The sequence below is a fragment of the Stenella coeruleoalba genome (genome assembly GCF_951394435.1).
Source record: "Stenella coeruleoalba genome assembly, chromosome: 1".
NCBI classification, from domain to species: Eukaryota; Metazoa; Chordata; class Mammalia; order Artiodactyla; family Delphinidae; genus Stenella; species Stenella coeruleoalba.
The window spans coordinates 95,000,424-95,019,411 of NC_137169.1; the positions used below are offsets into that span (position 1 = coordinate 95,000,424).

The 18,988-nt window shown below is 38.7% G+C and overlaps 1 protein-coding gene and 1 pseudogene across 2 annotated transcripts in view; both read left to right on the top strand.

Annotated features, from left to right (window-relative positions):
* The window catches only part of EEIG2 (EEIG family member 2), a 107,910-nt gene that overhangs the window by 45,219 nt on the left and 43,703 nt on the right, over positions 1 to 18,988 (top strand). Inside the window, exons 2-4 of the mRNA XM_079915940.1 lie at positions 4,366 to 4,486; positions 13,523 to 13,552; positions 18,394 to 18,510. Coding sequence (XP_079772066.1) covers positions 4,366 to 4,486; positions 13,523 to 13,552; positions 18,394 to 18,510 — 268 coding nt within the window. The remainder of the gene's footprint in view (positions 1 to 4,365; positions 4,487 to 13,522; positions 13,553 to 18,393; positions 18,511 to 18,988) is intronic.
* Positions 10,570 to 11,885, top strand: LOC307193697 (pleiotropic regulator 1-like; annotated as a pseudogene). The gene has a single exon. The product of its transcript is annotated as a pleiotropic regulator 1-like (transcript).

An 18,988-nucleotide genomic window follows, 5' to 3' on the forward strand; every position in this document is an offset into this window, starting at 1 on the left:
CACTCAATAAATGCTGTCATTGTTGTTGTCATTATCTTCAAAGAGCTTGGATCTGAAGGGAAAGAGGATGGTAGTAAGTAGATGGGAACACATAGGGTTATAGAAGCGTACTCTTTTCCCTTAAGATTTAACATTATCTCCTTTATGAAAACTTATTCTTTACCTCTATTCTATACTATGATATCAATTATCTACCTGTATTTGTAATGGTAAAGTTTTTTAATCTCTTGTTTCTTCCCAAGTCTACCAGACTTAATGTTGCCTTCCTCCACTCTCTAGCCAAACTAGACCAATGTTTCTGTAGATACTCCTTTCCTACTTCTGTGTTTTTTGTTTGTTTGTTTGTTGGTTTTTTTTTTTCTTGCGGTACGCGGGCCTCTCACTGTCGTGGCCTCTCCCGTTGCGGAGCACAGGCTCCGGACGCACAGGCTCAGCGGCCATGGCTCACGGGTCCAGCCGCTCCATGGCATGTGGGATCTTCCCGGACCAGGGCACAAACCCGTGTCCCCTGCATCGGCAGGTGGACTCTCAACCACTGCACCACCAGGGAAGCCCTACTTATGTGTTTTTTAAAGAAAAACACCCACATATGAAGTTTGCTTGATTTCTCTTATTTTTATTACTCAGGCCAAAGCTGCCCTCCATTTGTGATAGCATATACCATTTGGTATGTAAAGGCTGCTACATTATAAGGGCGTTTTAAACTAGGTAAAAATCTACAGATGTATTTCTGTAATTAGTATTGCTGAGGAATTGTTTCACAAAGTAATGAAAAGTAGCAGAATATAAAGCAAAGTTTTAGGGTTTTGCATTGAGTATTAATGGATTTTTTTTATACTTATGACATAATTTCTAGAATAATTGGCTGAAAAACATTTTAAGATACCATTTAATTTTCATGTATTAGCCAATAAAGAAGGTTCTTGGGTTGTTTTTTTTAAGCAGTTAGAAAAAAATGGCTGGCAATGTTATATACTTTTGTTCCCATTTTCAGATTATTCAATACTAGACAACTTTTTAAATTTGGTTTTTATTTTAACCAAGTTATAAATACATATAGTTTATTTTTTTGTTTGGCTTTTTTCTGGCCACGCCATGCGGCATTCAGGACCTTAGTTCCCCAACTAGGGATAGAACCCATGCCCCCTGCATTGGGAACATGGAGTCTTAACCACTGGACCTCCAGGAAAGTCCCTAAACGTATATAGTTTAGACTCTAAGTTCTACAAGGTATATTGTGGAAAATTGCAGTCCCCAGCCACTTCCCTGTTTTTCACGTGGCCTGACAGGGAAGGAGCAGGAGAAAAATACACCAACTTCTCTCTCCTCCTGCACTCCATCTTTGCGTTGTTTGTCCCTTTAGCACATGCAGAGGCAGAGGGCAGGGGAGCCTGGTTGATATAGTCCATAAAAGCCAGCCTCCTGGGCCACAGCAAAGGGCAGAGTGGATCTGGAATCACAAACAGAATATCAAGCCCAGTAGTTTTGTTTTCCATGAGTACTTTTTAGTTTCCTGTATATTCCTTTTTTAAAATTTAACAGCATCCTATTCCTGTATGGTAGATGTACTTTCTTTCTCTCTGAGAATCTTTTCTTCTTCCAGCATAGACTTTGTTTTCTTCAAGTTGCTTTTTGCTCTTTTTTTATCTCTGTCTCTCATATTAAGATAAGTGTCTGCTCATTTACTACGAAGCACTAAAAGTTAATTAGCTTTGTGCATATGGCGGGTGCTCATTGATTCAGATTTTCACTGTAGATTGTTTTGTTGGGAACCCTCCACATCCATCTCATTTTCTTTGGGGCTGATTGGCTTCCCCAGGGAATATTCTTTCCACATCTTGAAGAATATGCCCTGGCTCCAGCATTCTGAGGAGGCAGGTTAAGGGAGAAGATTGGAGGCTTCAGCATTCAGTGAGTCATCTTTAATCCACCTCCCCCAATATGGTCATGCTGTCATGCCATTTTCAATACCTTGCCCTCAAGTCAGGTGTTTCAGAGATCCCTTTGTCTTACCTTGTCAGGAGAATGATCTCAGTCTTCTGCAGGAGTCACAGGATCTGAGGTTCTGTTTCTAAAACAGTTTTCAATCAATCCTTCTGCCTTTTGGGCTTCCTTCATTCTACTTCAAGACCAATTTTAGATTCCTTCTCATGGCTTTCATTATTACCAGCTTAAGGTTCAGCTTTCTTCAGTTTGCTTAGTCAGTTATCACTTGTCTGTCCCTGTCCACTTCTTTTTGTCTCCTGTCTGGTTCTCTTTGTCCTTGGTGATGGTGACTTCAAATTTTTTTTTTTTTAAATTTAGAAGATTTTGGGGAGGGAGCAGAGGCTAATACAGGTACCCAAACTGCCATCCTTAACCAAAAGTTTTAATGTAATTTTATCAGAAAAGTAAAATAACAGGTGTTTTTTTTTTTTTTACTGTTATCTCTGATTCTTGATCATTATATCGGTGGTCTCAGTAACAGGAACAGCAAAGTGCCTTGCAGCTCAGCATACTCTTGAAGGGTCCAGGAGTACTGGGACATTGTTATATCTGCATACCTTTTTTGGGAAGCTTCAGAGGCCATGGCTGATGTCTTGACCCAAGTCTTGAGGCCAAGAGAAAGAAACAAAAATTAAAAAATTCTGGTTTTATTTTTTCTTGCTTGTTATTTTCATTATTATTCAATGATTTTTTTAATTCATTATTTTTGAGTGTACAGGTTAGCTACTTCTCATCTTACTGTGGATGCCTTAGGTTGCCTGACAAACACCTTCAGATCTGTCCTTTGTCAAACAACTCTCAATGTGCCTGTGTTGTGACCATACAACTTGCACCCCTGCTGGATTGCTAGGGAAACTCCCCTAAGAACACATATACATTCTCGTCATATCATAATTCATTAAATCACCTAAAGCTTCCTAATGAAAAAAAAAAAGCTAAAGTTATGACAGTTAAACCTATGATAAAACACACACCCTCCTCTCTGTTTGCATGTCTGTTTACATGTATATAAGTAAACATACGTGCACGTACCACACACAAACACATACTTGGTTTGTTTTTTTTTGTTTTTGTTTTTGTTTTGCAGTACGTGGGCCTCTCACTGCTGTGGCCTCTCCCGTTGCGGAGCACAGGCTCCGGACGCTCAGGCTCAGCGGCCATGGCTCACGGGCCCAGCCGCTCCGCGGCATGCGGGATCCTCCCGGACCAAGACACGAACCCGTGTCCCCTGCATCGGCAGGCGGACTCTCAACCACTGCGCCACCAGGGAAGCCCTTGGTTTTTAAATTATATTTGTTTTTGCACTTCTTGTTCTTGGATTTCTGTGCATTGATGGAGAAATCCATAAAACCAAATTGATTTGTCCCAATACAAACTCATTTTATTCACTGAGGCAGCTACTAAGTTGACTCCCTGTCACATTCACCGTCCTCAGCCTTTATCTAAACTTACAGCTCGCCCATCAGCTACTATCAATCATCCTGTAGAAGTAACCTCATCTATTACTTTCCTAAGAAAATGAAAACTAACCTGGGCTCTCTTGCCTTTCCTTTTTGCTTTCTCCAGCTTTGTCTTTATTTTTTCCCACTGCCTTTCTTTTCTTCTGTTGTTAGAGGAATAATTATCCTTCCTTTCTAAGGGAATGGTAGAGGGAACAGCATGTACAGAGGCCTGGAAACTTGAAAGAGCAGAGTTGTTGGACAAAATAGACAAGTGGACTTTTGAGTTAAATGAGCCTAGTTTAAATGCTGGTTATGCTACTTCCTACCTAAATGACCTAGAGTTATCTTCTCTGCTTGTGCTTCAGTTTCCTTACCTGTAAAGTGAGGATAATGCCAGCTACCTCCTAGGGTTGTTGTGAGATTAAATAGCATGTGGTAAACTGTCCATAAATGGTAGCTGCTGTTGCTCTTATGGCTGGAATAGGAGTGAAACTGTGACAGTAGCTCATTTTAGAATAAGTATTGTTCATATTTCTGTCTCTTACACTAACTAAACTATAAGCCATGTAACGTTAGAAACACTGTCATTCTGATCTTCGTATTTTAATCACCTAGCACATACTCATCACATCTAATACAAACAAACGTGTAGTGTGTGTTGAATGAATGAATAGTGAAGCATCAGTTTATATTGATTAAATTGATAAGTAAATTCACTTTTTTTTCAGTTTCCTGTGGATAATAAAACTTTCTAAAGATTTTCAGATCCCATTGTTAGGCATTTGTTTTCTTCAAGTTTCATTGTTTCCAAATACTGGTTTTTAATGTGTCATGTTTGCATTATAGACTTGAGTGAAAGAGTGTGTGTGCTTTTTATTTTTTAACATGTCATCAATACTAGTTAATTAACTGGTTCTTTTTTTTTTTTTTTCCTCAGGGAGGTGGTGCAAGCAAACTGTGTTCACTGGAGAAAGAAGTTCTCATTTATGTGCAAAATGAGTGCAAGTGCCACCACAGGCATCCTAGACCCTTGTATCTACAGAGTATCTGTGAGGAAGGTATAAGAACAGCCTAGTACTTCTCCCCTTTCAGAAACCATGATAAGTTCCATAGTCACTGACTCACTTTATTTAGCTGTACTTTATTGTTAGAACTGTTATATGTAATTTCACTTCACCCTTGCAGCATAATTTAAATTACTATGACAAATATGAGGAATCTGAAGTTATAAATTAAAATATTATTCAAGAACCTTCATCTCATCATCACTGTACATATAATTATTTGTATTAGTTTGGGGGCTGTAAATGTCTCTGTCTTGCCATTCATTAAGTCTCTCTTCTTTATTAGGCACTGGTTTTAGGGACTTTACGTATTTTGTGTCTAATAACAACCCTGAAGATATGTGTTATTTTTTCCATTTTCAGGAAAACCAAGGCTCAGAGAGGTTGTTACTTGCCCAAATTCACTTAGCTAATAACTGACAAAGTAGGAACTCAAGCACAAATCTTTCTGATTCTAAGTCCATGTTTTCTTTTTTATATAGTTCCTTTTCCACTTATTAAGTGGAAGCATATTACCAATAATCTAAAAAAATTGCAATCTCAGATTGTTTCAACTTAATATATATCATATATATATCCTACCTCTTTGGAGTGAAAAAGAGAAATCCATTAGGAAGCCACTACTGGTGAATTAAACTACTTGCTTTAAAATGTAAACTTCATGTTTTACATTTTATATACATTTTTTAAATAGCCAAAGTAATAACATATACATGTTCAGAAATTAAATAGAGAATTATTTAGAATGAAAAGCAAGAGTCCCTTGCCTCATTCTTTTCCACTCCAGTTTTGCATCCTTCTGTATCGGATAAAAAGTTGTGTTTTTAGCTTTTTTATTCTGTTTTTTGAGTGAACTGATAGCACTATGATGTATATGATTGTATTTTAATTTCTCTTATACTGCTTAATTTACTCAGTTAAAATATATCACAAGCACATACATACGTTTTATAGGTTTTAAGCCTTTAATGAAAATAGACCTCTAAAATAGTCATTTGGAGCAGCAATAGTTGAATGGAGGCTTTTTTAAGGGAAGGATGGTGCTGTGAAAGTGTGTATGGCATCATATTGACCTGGGTTTGAATCCCAGATATATCATCTATTAACTGTGAAACCTTAAGCAGTTCTCCTGACTTTTTTTTTTTTTTTTTTTTTTTTTTTTTTTGCGGTACGCGGGCCTCTTACTGTTGTGGCCTTTCCCGTTGTGGAGCGCAGGCTCAGCGGCCATGGCTTACGGGCCTAGCCACTCTGCAGCATGTGGGATCTTCCCGGACCAGGGCACGAACCTGTGTCCCCTGCATCGGCATGTGGACTCTCAACCACTGTGCCGCCAGGGAAGCTCTCTTCTGACTTTTAAGAATCAGTTTTCCTCATCCAAATAAGGGTATAATAACTTCCTCATTGAGTTATTAGGATTAACCAAGATATAAGTAAATCATTCTACCTTCTTCCCTTGCTACCTTAATTCCTGCTGTGACTCTTACTTTGAAACTTTTTCTTTTTTTCTTTTTTTTTTTGGTAGTAAAATTGCTTTGCAATATTGTGTTAGTTTCTGCTGTACAATGAAGTGCATCAGTTATATGTATACATATATCCCCTCCCTCTTGGACCTCCCTCCCACCCCTACCATCCCACCCATCTAGGTCATCACAGAGCACCGAGCTGAGCTTCCTGTGCTATACAGCAGGTTCCCACTAGCTGTCTATTTTACACATGGTAGTGTATTTATGTCAAACCTAATCTCCCAATTCGTCCCACCCTCCCCTTCCCCCTGTGTCCACATGTTCATTCTGTACGTCTATGTCTCTATTCCTGCCCTACAAATAGGTTCATCTGTACCATTTTTCTAGATTCCACATACATGTGTTAATATACGATATTTGTTTTTCTCTTTCTATCTTACTTCACTCTGTATGACAGACTCTAGGTCCATCCACATCTCTACAAATGACCCAGTTTCATTCCTTTTTATGGCTGAGTAATATTCCATTGTATATATATACCGCATCTTCTTTATCTGTTCATCTATTGTTGGACATTTAGGTTGTTTCCATGTCCTGGCTATTGTAAATAGTGCTGCAGTGAACATTGGGGTACATGTGTCCTTTTGAATTATGGTTTTCTCAGGGTATATGCCCAGTAGTGGGATTGCTGGGTCATATGGTAGTTCTGTCTTTAGTTTTTTAGAAACCTTTTCTAAATGGAATTTAAATCATGATTTTTGAAAGATGATCTGTCTTTGAATTTTAAGAAAAGGAAAATATGTAACCAATTTATGGTAGAGGATAACTCAGAATTCCTTTTTTAACTTTTCTTTTTTTTTTTGCTACTTAAGGTAGGGCTTATTCAACTGAAATAAACCAGTTCTTCAGACTATAATGGTTTGGTGTATTAGTTAAGGCATATATGATAAGTTGCTAAAACAGAGACCCAAATATGCAATAACTTAAACAAAATAGAAGTGTATGTCTCTCTAGGGTAGTAGCCAAGGGATCCAGAGCTGGTAGAGCAGCTCTGCCATCTTCACTCTATGGTGCCCATTTTTAGATCCAAGGAAGTTGCTCTAGTCTCGTTATCTCTCCACCAGTGAGAATGAAGAAAAAGCCACATGAGAACAAATGTATTCCTTTTTAGTGCATGACTCAAAAGTGGTGCTAATGGCTTTTGCTCATGTCCTACTAGTTAGAACTTAGCTATGTGATTGTGCCAAACTGGAAGAAAAGCTGTGAATGTAGTCTCTAACCGAGTGGCTGTCAGATTCCAACACTAAAGAAGGAGAGAAGAGATATTGGTGAACCACTAGCATTCTCTTACCATGCTTGGTAAATGGAAATATTTACTGAACTTACTCTACCTATCCTATCTAATTATTATGTAAAAGTGAGAACCCATAAAGCAAATTTAGTAAAGTCAACTGTATAAATACTTTCTGCATTGCAAAAAATACCTTAAGATATAATATTTAACCAAATAGCTGGGCACCCCATGACCCAGTCAAGTTGACACATAAAATTAACTGTCACAGACCTGAAAGTTAAAAAGCCCTTTGTTAGATCACTAGGGCTGCTGTAACAAAGCACCACAACCTGGGTGGCTTCACACAATTTATTGTCTTACAGTTCTGGAGGCCAGAAGTCCAAAATCAAGGTGTCAGCAGGGCCATGATCCCTCTGAAGACAAGGCTTTCCTTGACTTGTAGCTGTCTAACTCCAGTGCATGTCTATGTTCAGATTTCCCATTTTTTATTAAGACACCAGTCATATTGGATTAGGACTTCATTTTAACTTGATTACCTATGTAAAGACTCCTCTGTTTCCAAATAGGGTCATATTCTGAGGTACTGTGGGTTAAGATGTCAACATATTTTTGTGGGGAGCACAATTCACTCCATAACAGGCACTAAGATTATAATAAACCTGGGGATTTATGCTTCTGAAATTAATGGACTGGCTTGTTACAGGCCACCCTTCCCTCTGAGAACAACCAGAAAAGCTAGACAAAATATTAAAAATAGCTGCTTGAAGACATCAGAAGCTGCTTCAGTAAGGATTTAAGAGGCTTAAAATCATAGACCAGGGAAGCTTAAAGAGATGAGCCTGACATTTGGCATTGCTTTTACCCTCAAAGCATTTTCTCATTTGTAAGCAGTAGCTAAGGAGCTGAGCCAAAAGCAGTGATGGAGAGGCTAAGAAGCTGAGCTAAGATTCTGGCAATTTTACAGGACTAAGGGGACAAAAATGGAGTCCAGGGCCCACCAGCAGAAGGAGCCTTGGTAAATACTCCAAGCTTTAAGTTGGGACTCTCTTAGCATTTAGTCTAAGACTCTCTAAGAGTTTCAGCCTAGAAGAAGGAGTATAGTGGCTATAGATCAACCCTTACAAAAACTGAATTTCAGCTTCCAATCAGCTCAGTTGCTGCTTGGATGAAGGTTAACTCAATCCCTGACCTTACTACTTGCCAGAAGCAAATGTATCAATATATTTTCTCTGGAGGAGGATAACATTACTCTGAGCCTAAAATTATTTCTTCAAGTTGTCACACACACACAGATTACCAAGCGTACTAAAAGACATGACTACATGACGAAAATCAAAAGGAAAAATAGATAATAAAAACAGACCCATGGAAGATACAGATTTGGAGAAGATCTAAGACAGACTTTTTACAATAAGTGTAATTAGTCATCAATACAGGAAATCAGAGCACTTGAAACTATTTAAAAAATCAAATTGAATTCTAGAACTGAAAAATACAATAACTAATATTCAAAGCTAAGTAGATGAAACTCTCAACAGATGTATTTAACGGCAGGTTTGTCACAACTGAAGAAAACCTTGGAAAATAAGACAAAGTAAAATATCCAGACTAAATCATGGAGAGAAAAAGGGTGGGATACACATAACAGAGTATAAGACATGGGAAACAGTGTAAAGGTTTCACACACACACACACACACACACACGCACACGCACACACACACACACACACACACACACATAAAATTGGAGCCCTAGAAGATGTGAGAGATTGTGACTGAGGATCTTCTAAAACTGATGAAAGATACTGAGCCACAGATTCAAAAGTACCATGACCCTCATGCAGGATAAACAACAAATATGACATGTTTAAAGATAGAAGACCAGCCTAGCTGGAACATGGAAAACATGGAAAGGGAAGTCCTTGATGAAGAGGTTGGAAGCACTGGATCAGGTAGAGCCTTATAGGAGTTTAGATTTTATTCCAATTAGATTTGGAATCAATTTGAGGATTTTAATAAGGAGAGACATGATCCTTTAAGATCACTTTTGCTGATCACTTTGTGATCTTTTAAGATCATGAAGGATGAATTACAGAGACCACTTAACTGATTGGAATAGTTCAGGTGAGGAATGCTTATGTTTTGGCATGGAGTTATAACAGTGGAGGTGGTATGATTCAGGATGTATTTTGGAGGTAGACTGCCACTAATGGATTGGATATAGTGAATGAGGGAAACTGAATTGAGAATAACTCTTAGACCTTTTGCCTGAGCATATGGGTCGATGATTGTGCTATTTATTGAAATGGCAAAAACTCAAAGTGGAGCAATTTTGGGGGCAGATAAATAGAGATCAGTAGGCCTATCTTGGCCATGTTAAATTTGAGGTGTCTATGTGACATCAAGTGGACATGTCATGTAGGCATTTAAAATACTACTCTCGGGAGAAGTTCAGACTAGAGATAAAGATTTGAGAGTCATCAGCATACAATTTTTATTTAAAGCCATAGACCTGAATGGGATAAACCAGGGAGAAAGTGTAGATAGAGAAGACAAGAGGCCTAGACCAAACACTTAGAGGTAGTATAAAAGTACTTAGCAGGTACAAGAAAGGAGGAAGAATTCATACATATCACTTCTTGTATACTTTTGGCCAGATCTTAGTTACACTGCCATAGTACAAAAACCAAGTGGAAAATGTAGTCAGTTACTTTATTTTGGGTAGCCAATGCCCAACTAAAAATAGAGGATTCTATTATTATGGAGAGGGGGAGAATGGGTAGTTGGGATACAACTAGCATTCTTTCCACAGAGGTTGAATAAAGGAATAGGTATTGCCAAGGAGAGTGAGGAGAAGCCAGAGAGGTAGGAGTAAAACTAGGCAATGTTGCCACTTGGAAATTTAAAGAGCAAAATGGTATAAGGAAGGAGGCAGAGTGGCCAAGCCTGTCAAATACTGTTGTGAAATTAAGTAAGATAAGACAAAGCCTTTGGCTTTGATAAAAATGGAGATCATTGGCAATCCTTAGAGCCACTGCAGAGGGAAAAATGAGGGCAAAAGCCCAATTAGAGTAGATTGAATAGAGAGTGGGATACAGCATATTTGGGTAAATCTTTTGAAGAGTTTGGCTGTAAAGGGGAACAAAGAAAAGAATTAGCCAGTAGAGACACAGATCACCTGGAGAAAGTTTTGTTTTGCTTTGTTTGATGAAAGGCACTATTAATGATATGACAGTGACCTAATAAAGAAGGAAAATTCGGTAATTCATAATGGAGTAGATCTGGTGGCATGGCCGCAGCCTCACTAAACGGGCAGGGAAGGGGAGGGATAACACATATTCACGAACAATAGAATTTACCATAGATTACTCTTCAGCTTATTTCAGTTTGCCTCTTTAAAGATGGAAATGGTAGATAATGCGTTGTGTATCTGGATTAGATAAGAGACAGCTCCATTCAGCAAACACATTTTTAAAAGTGAGTGAGGGAGAGCTGTGGCGGTGGTTTCCATCCTGTTGATGAGTGTTTCTTCCCTGCTGGAGCGACTACACAGACCATGGTGTCATGGTCGAGGAGGTACAGAAACATTCTGTGCACACACTTGTGTTCAGGTTATTGAAGAGAACCCATGTCATGTTTGTGGCTGATAATGGAAAACCTGTGCCTTTGGATGAACAGTCACAAACGAGAAATGGCAGTCAAGCTGCATAATGAGTATGGTCCTGTGTTGCATATGCCTACCTCAAAAGAAAATCTTAAAGAGAAAGGCCCTCAGAATGCATCAGATTCATATGGACACAAAGAGTATCCTGCCAATCAAGGGCAAGAAGTTCAATGTTTGGTGACAGGTACACATCCACATCCACCAGGACCTAGAGTTGCTTTGACAGCGGACACTAAGATCCAAAGAATGCTGAGTGAATCAGATGCACAGTCCTTAGCTGTGGCATTACCTACTTCCCAAGCCAGGGTCGATGCAAACCATAGTGCACCTGCTGGAGGTGAATACCGACACCCTGGGGCTTCTGACCAGTCACAGCCTGCAGGGGCAGTTGTTATGGACGGTGGCAATGCCAAGACCTCCACACTGATGGCTAAAAAAGCCCCTACAATGCCAAAACTTCAGTGGCACCCACCGTGGAAACTCTACAGAGTGATCAGTGGGCATCTTGCCTGGGTTTGATGTATTGCTGTGGAACCTGGAAATCAGTGGTTTGTTACTGGATCTGCTGACAGAACTATAAAGATCTGGAACTTGGCAAGTTATAACTGTCATTAACTGGCTAGTGGCAAGTTAAAACGCACATCAGTACGGTGCGTGGTGTGATAGTGAACCCAAGGAGCGCATACCTGTTCTCCTGTGGAGAAGACAAACAAGTCAACTGCTGGGATCTTGAGTATAATAAGGTTATAAGGCACTGTCATGGACACCTGAGTACAGTATATGGTTTGGATCTGCACCCAACAATCAACGTGCTGGTGACCTGTAGCCGAGACTCAACAGCACGGATTTGGGATGTGAGAACTAAAGCCAGTGTACACACGTTATCTGGACATACTAATGCGGTGGCTGCAGTGAGGTGTCAAGCTGCATAACCACAAATTATTACTGGAAGTAATAACCTGGAGAAATAACTGGAGATACCAATGGACTTATTTGAAGCTATAGCAAGGGCTGCAGTCTTCTGTGAAGACTTCATATAAAAGTGTTACTTAAGTTTCTGATGCCTGTGCCTCTTTCTGGCATATACTGAGTTTTACAAACCCTGTCCTTAGCATCCTGATTCCCTATCAGGAAAGAAAATTTGTCACACTTCACTTTCTATAGTTAGAAAACAAAATTACAGGAACAATCAGTTTAAAATTTGTTTCAAATTAAGAAGTTATACCGTAATTTTGAATAAGCATTTCCAAATATACATATCCCATCTTGCATGCTGTAGGTGGGAGTGTAGTTGTTACAACCTTTAGGAGGGTAGTTTTCCAGAATATACTGAAGATGCTTGGAATCTTTGGCTAACTCTTCATTAGGAATGAAATTACTAGGAAACTGCCTAATGGGAATAATCTGACAACTCTACACAGCAAGTTTATTTCACCTTTGTCTTTAATTAAAACTAGCCCAGATGTCCTAACAATAAGGGACTGGTATAATAGATTATGGTATCTTCATGTAGTTTCTCTCCATTAAGAGTGAGAAATATCTCTGGAATAACATGTCCAAATTTTACTCTTATATAAAAAAGGAAGCTGTGCAAGCATTTTTTTTTTTTGGAAGAGTAACTTGTTAATGCTCTAAAAAATAATGGAAAAGTAACACCACATTGTTATCAGTGGCTTTGTGAGAGTGGGATTATGGGAGAACTTTCATGATTGGCTTTATATATTTCTATAATGTTTTAATTTTCTATAAGCATGTATTTTGTAAACTTAAAGGGAAAAAAAACCCACAAGAAAAAAAAAGTGAGTGAGGAGAGGAGAATTTGGCCCTAATTTTAATGGCAAACACATAATACAGAGTACCTATACTGTGCGCTAAGCAGTGTTCTAAGTGTTTTACACTTAATTCTTGCATCTGTGTGATGTCCTAAATTGAGGGATTTGGCAAATTAATGTAGTTACATATTTTAAACTAAAATGCTAAGATATATATATATATATATATATTTTTTTTTTTTACTTTTCACTTTTGCCAGTCTCCTTCACTTAGATAAGAATTAGATAAGGGAGTTTCTACTGTATTACCATAGAACAATGCCATATATATTAAGTGGAAAAAAGTAAGGTATAGAACAGTATATGTAGTGTGCTATCATTTGAGTAAAGCAGAAATGTATATACACATCTTTTGGACAGTTCCTAAAAATTCATAACAGTGGTGTCTCTGGGGTGGGGGTTTCAACTCTTGTTGAAATCTTTGTACAGTATATTATTAATATGCTTAACTCAGTAATTAATTTAACCTTTCTTCGGTGACTCATGTTCTTGCAATGTGTCCAGGACATTTTTGGCAGTTTCTTCTTCAGCAAATAGATTAAATATTAGCTTGTCTTCTCACCATTTGTCTCCTTCAGATTTAAATTAAATTCTAAATAAAAATTCTGGTTATTTTCAGGGGGGCAGGGGACATCCAAACAGTTGGATTTAAGATCATCAGAATTTTACTCTGTATTTGCTAGCCTGTAAATATCTACCTCAAAATTATTTGACATATATTTAATTTTAAATCTTTAGTCATATGATATCCTTATAGTGTTTTTTATCTTTGGCAGGAATTAAAAGGTGGAAAAGCTTATGCAAAGGTAAGTTGGTGTTCTTTAACACCTTTGGAATTTGTAATATCATTCATTGCTATTTATAAGCTTAAAAATTAAATGGTTTGCTTTTCTAATTGCTGTTTAAGCTTGGCTGTTTTTAAATAAAGCAACTCAGAGATTGAATAGTTGGATCCAACATTAAATTATAGGCATATTCTTTCTAAATGTTGATTATGGGATGTTATTCTTAAGTTTCAGTTTCCTTACTAGGAGACAGTCTCTGGTTTGCATTAAACAATTGCAACTGTTAATTCAGGTTCCCTTGGGAAGTATTCTCAGTCCCACCCAACCCCCAGTGGAATAAGACTCCCCCTCTGTGCTCTCTTAGCACTCTGTATACATGATCACTACTGTCCTTTATACTTTTACTAGCTGTATGGAATTACTAATGAATGTGCTGACTTTTTTGCTGCACAGAAGGAATTAGTAATTAATAATACTACCAGAAACCCAACTCTTTTATTTCTAAACCTCTTTAATCTCTAAACCACTTTTTTGTTTTTTTTTTTTTTTTTGGCCACGCTGTGTCACTTGCAGGATCTCAGTTCCCTGACCAGGGACTGAACCTGGGCCACGGTAGTGAAAGCCCGGAATCCTAACCACTAGGCCACCAGGGAACTCCCCACATACTCCTCTTGTATTCCTCTGTGATGGTAGCTCCATCAGTCTAGTCATCTAAGCATCTGAGCCAAGAACCAGGGCACTAGTTTCAACTATCAAATCTACCTACCCCTCTAAAACTAGTTGGCTGCAATATCAGTTAGGATGCTCTTTGGTACAAGTAACAGAAAACCCTCCTCACCTAGAGATTTTTTTAATCTCACAAAACAGGTAGATATGAGATAGAACTATAGATGTGAGATAGAGCTGCTCCAGAATTGGTTAATCCACTGACTAAAGAACATCATCAAGAATCCATGTTACTTTTCTCTTTTTTTCTTACATTCTCTATGTGATGGCTTTGTCCTTGGCTAGCTCCCTTCATGGTCAGGAGGTGGCTAGCTGCTCAAGTTTTAGTCAACACATTCACATATGACAGAGCTCAGCTGTTTTCCCATTTATGACTTTTTCAAGTGAGAAAACTTTTCCTACATGGCCCCCAGAGGATTTCCCTGTACCTTTGATTGTACACAACTGGATCATATGCCCACTCCTCAACTAGTCGTGGGCAGTAGGAATGCATTGCCATGGTTAGCTTAGACTAATCACAATTTTACAGTCAGCTAGAGGTTGGGTTACTTTCCTTGTGTACATGGATGAGCTAAGAGTGGACACTTGAATAAAATCAGGACTTGCTAGCAAGGAATATCAGGGCATTGAATGATGGGTAGGCAAAAAACAGTCTGCTTTGACTGACAGATCTTGATTTCTCCCTTCTAAAAAGCTTTTGAAACCATCTCTTCTCTCCAGTCCCAAGACCACTGCCCTAGGTTATGCCTTCATTATTTCTTATTTAAAACCTGCATTGGCCTCCTATCTTTTCTGTGCCTCTGTCATCTCCCACCAGTTCATCCTCTATATTATTGCCAGAGGGATTGTTCTGAAATTCAAAGATGATCATATCCTTCCCCCACTTTTAGTCCTTCAGCAGCTCTCTATTGCCTGTAAAGGAAAATGAAATGAAAAGTCTTTAACCTAGCATATTGGACCCATCTTGGTTTGCAAATCATCTGTCTGCATACTCACCCACTCACTCAGTCATCCTTATGCTTCAGACATACTGCCCAGAGAACATTCCTGGAGTGTGCCGTGCTGTTTTAGCCTTTTTGCCTTGTGACTTGATGTTTTCCCTGCCATGCATGTGCTTCTGTACACTCATGTATCATTAAAAACTCAACTTAGTCATCCCTCCCCACTGAGAAATTTTCTTTTCCTCTCTTTCTTGTAATTGTGCCTTCCTTTATCACAGCACTTATACTTTTTTATAGGAATTTATTTCCTTTTCTATCTTCCCTTATTAAACTATGAGTTCCTTGAGAATAGGAATAATATACATTCCTAATACCTAACATTATCTGGAATGAAGATGCTCAAAATTATTTGCCAATTGAAGGAAGCTCTACCACAGTTATACCTACAATTTATATTATATATATATATGCCATTTTACTGAGACAGTTATCTCAGTGAAACCAAAGAGAAAATCATAAGGAAATATGGACTCTTGTACCTCATTACAATGTAAGCTCTTGCAAGACGGTTCTTATCTGTCCTGTTCATCACTGTTTTCCAGTATTTAAAGCAGGGCCTGGCACATAAAAAGTGCTCAGTAAATGTTGACCTTAGCATGCTTTCTTAATGGGGACTGACCAGATTCTTTTTTTAAAAAAACTTGCTTTATTCTTAGTGACTGTAATACCAGCATTCCAACAGTGGATCGTGAGCCAAAGGGCTGTTTTTTATTCAAAAAATACATGTTAACTGCTTACCATGTGCCAAGCATTGCTCCTGCCACTATTTTAAGTATTAGAGATACAACAGTAAACAAAACAGACAAAAATCCCTGACTTTGGGGAGCTTACATTCTAATGGGGGATTGAGGGAGGCGGACAGACAATAAAATAAATATGAAATGTGTATATACATGCTGTGATGATAGCTACTAAGAAAAATAAAGCAGATAAGCTGTAGTGACAGCTACAGGGGAGGGGAGGGGGGAGTCAGGCATGTTCTAGAATGGTCAGGGGAGGCCCCTTTAGAGAGATGACATTTGAACATAGACCCTAATGCAGTGAGGAAGAAAGCTGTGAGATCTGAGAGAGAATGTATCAGGCAAAAGAACAGTAAGTGCTAAAGGCCTTGAGGTGATCTTCACATTTTTCAAGGAAGAGGACCTTGTGGCTGGAAGAGTGGATGAGGAGGAGAGGGGGAAATGAAGTAGACGAGGTGGCCATGGACAGAGGAATCAGACAGTCAATATAGACAAGTCTTTCGAGGAGTCTTGCTCCAAAGGGGAGCAGAAGAATATTACAGTAGACTGGAGAGAGGTATGGCATGAGGTTTTGTTTTCTTTTGTTCATTAAGATGGGAGAAAATCCAGCATGTTTGTGTTCTGGGAATGATCCATAGAGAGGGAAGAATCCCTGAAGCTATGAACTTGAATAGGCGAGAGGAGAGTGGTTGGCCTTGGATGGGAGCGCAGCCAGCTCACTTACAGTAAGTGGGAAGGTAAACATGTGGGCACAGATTCAGGTAGGCGAGTAGATGTGGCTGGTGATAAGAGCTTGTGGAAGTTGAATGCTCTGTTGATTGCTTTTATTTCTGAGTGAAATAGGAAGCAAGGCATCAGCAAAGAGTGTGGATGGAAAAGGTATTGGAGGTTCAAAGAGAAAGGATAATGTATGAAATAAGGCATGTGGATGACGTGTGATCACACAGCCACAGGAGTCTTCCCATGTTCATTTGGATGTGGCTTTGCCCTGGACATATCCAGGCTTTTTGCTGATCTCTTGGACCCCTAAAAAAGGCAGTAAGACCGGAGTAATCATGTGAAGATTAGGTAGATATTACCTGTGGCTTGATATGTTCCTGACTTACTGCTTTTGGAGCTTGTGGTCCTTCAGCTGGTCTCTTAAGTTCTTATTCTTCATTCTTCTTATACCAATTAAAAACCACTAAAATAATGCTCCATCCTACAATAAAAATCTTCATCTTAAATGCCATTCATATGTTCTTCACTGCATGTTTTAAAGCATTAAAGCAGGCAACTTAAAATCACAGCACTCAACTTAAAATCAAGCAGGGTTTGACGTGTATAATACTTTTTATTATATATTCAAGGAGATGTACTTGCAAGCTCAACACATTTTTTTGTTAATAAAAGACTGTATACACTTAGTCATATAGAATAGAGTGTTCAAAAAATAATGATATAAAGGAGTGATTTTTTGTACCACTTGGAAATGAGAAATAGGGTTGAGCAGCATCAGAGGAAAACCATAGGGTAATCTTTGGTAGCTGCAGAAAATGGGGACCAAACCCGAGTAGTAATAAGAGGGAGGAATGCGTTTGAGCTGAGCTTCTGGGTAACAGCAGAGAAGGTTGGTGTGGGGAAGGAAGGAAGAAGGCTTCATAAAGAGAGATTCAGCTCATGGGGGACCAGCAAGACAATTGTTGTGGAAGGTGGTAAAGGAGGAGGAGCTTGTACCAAAGGAAGTATGTGATACACTTAAATCATTTCGCTCTTGGGTGGGCAGTGAGAACTTAGTAACCTGCAACTAACTATCTGCAGTCACCAGTGGTTAACTGGGAATAGAGCCAGACCAGAACAGGGAGAGGAGAGTCTGATTGGTTTTCTCTGTGTGTGTGCAAATGACCGTGATTGGTCTGCTAGTATTTCCCATAGAGCGGTGTGAGCACCACTGCTAACCTGCAGTGATTTCAGTTGTTTAATATGCATTATTTTTACATTAAGTTATATATTTTAATGTGTGCAGAAAAATACATTTAGCAATCAAATATGTGATTTCAGAGATCATATTGCTTAAGACAAGAGTAGAATAGGTGGTACATTTTTGCAAAAAGGGAGCCAATTTTTTAACAAACATTTGGGGTGGCCAAAAAGTTCGTTCGGTTTTAAGTAAAAAGACACATTTTTCATTTTCACCAAGAACTTGATTGAACAACGTATTCATTAATCGAAGAAACTTTTTGGCCAACCCAATATTAAGCAAAGAATAGAACAGGTGTTGTTAAGTTGGCAAAAACTGCAAAAAACTGAAGTTTGAGACCACTTGGCTAGAGCATGGATTGAATGTTTATTTTAAAGATAATATGATAGAAGCCTAGTAGATATTCTATTAATATAATTATCTTTCTTTTCATAGCTGGGCTTTGCAGATCTAAACCTGGCAGAGTTTGCTGGATCAGGAAATACCACTCGTCGCTGTTTACTGGAAGGCTATGATACCAAAAATACAAGACAGGATAATTCCATTCTTAAAGTAAGCACGTTTCTAGATTTACATGTCAACAAATGAGATTCTCTGCCTTTAAATAATCATAGGTATATACTGTCAAGGGCAAGATGGGAATCAGTATTGAAATCATGAGCTGAACATACCACTGAAATACTCACCATGTAGAAGAAAAAACTATCCAAATCACAGAAGCACTGAAAAGTAACAAATGTTCACCTTCATGATCACATGGTGCTGTAAACGTTCAGGGAAGAGTACACACAACCACTACAGCATAAGGGCTCGATGAGTGGAAGGGAAGGAGCATCGTAAATGAATACCTTACAATATGCTTGTAGCTCCCAAGAGGTGATTTCCAAAGCAGCTGTGGTGGGCACATAGAAGTCACTGGGTTCTCTCGCAACAAGTGAAACTCACTTTGGGCATCTGCCCTACTGTTTCCAAGTACCTTCAGGAGCCATGTATTCTGGTGAACCCAGAGGGAATACACACTTCAGAGAGC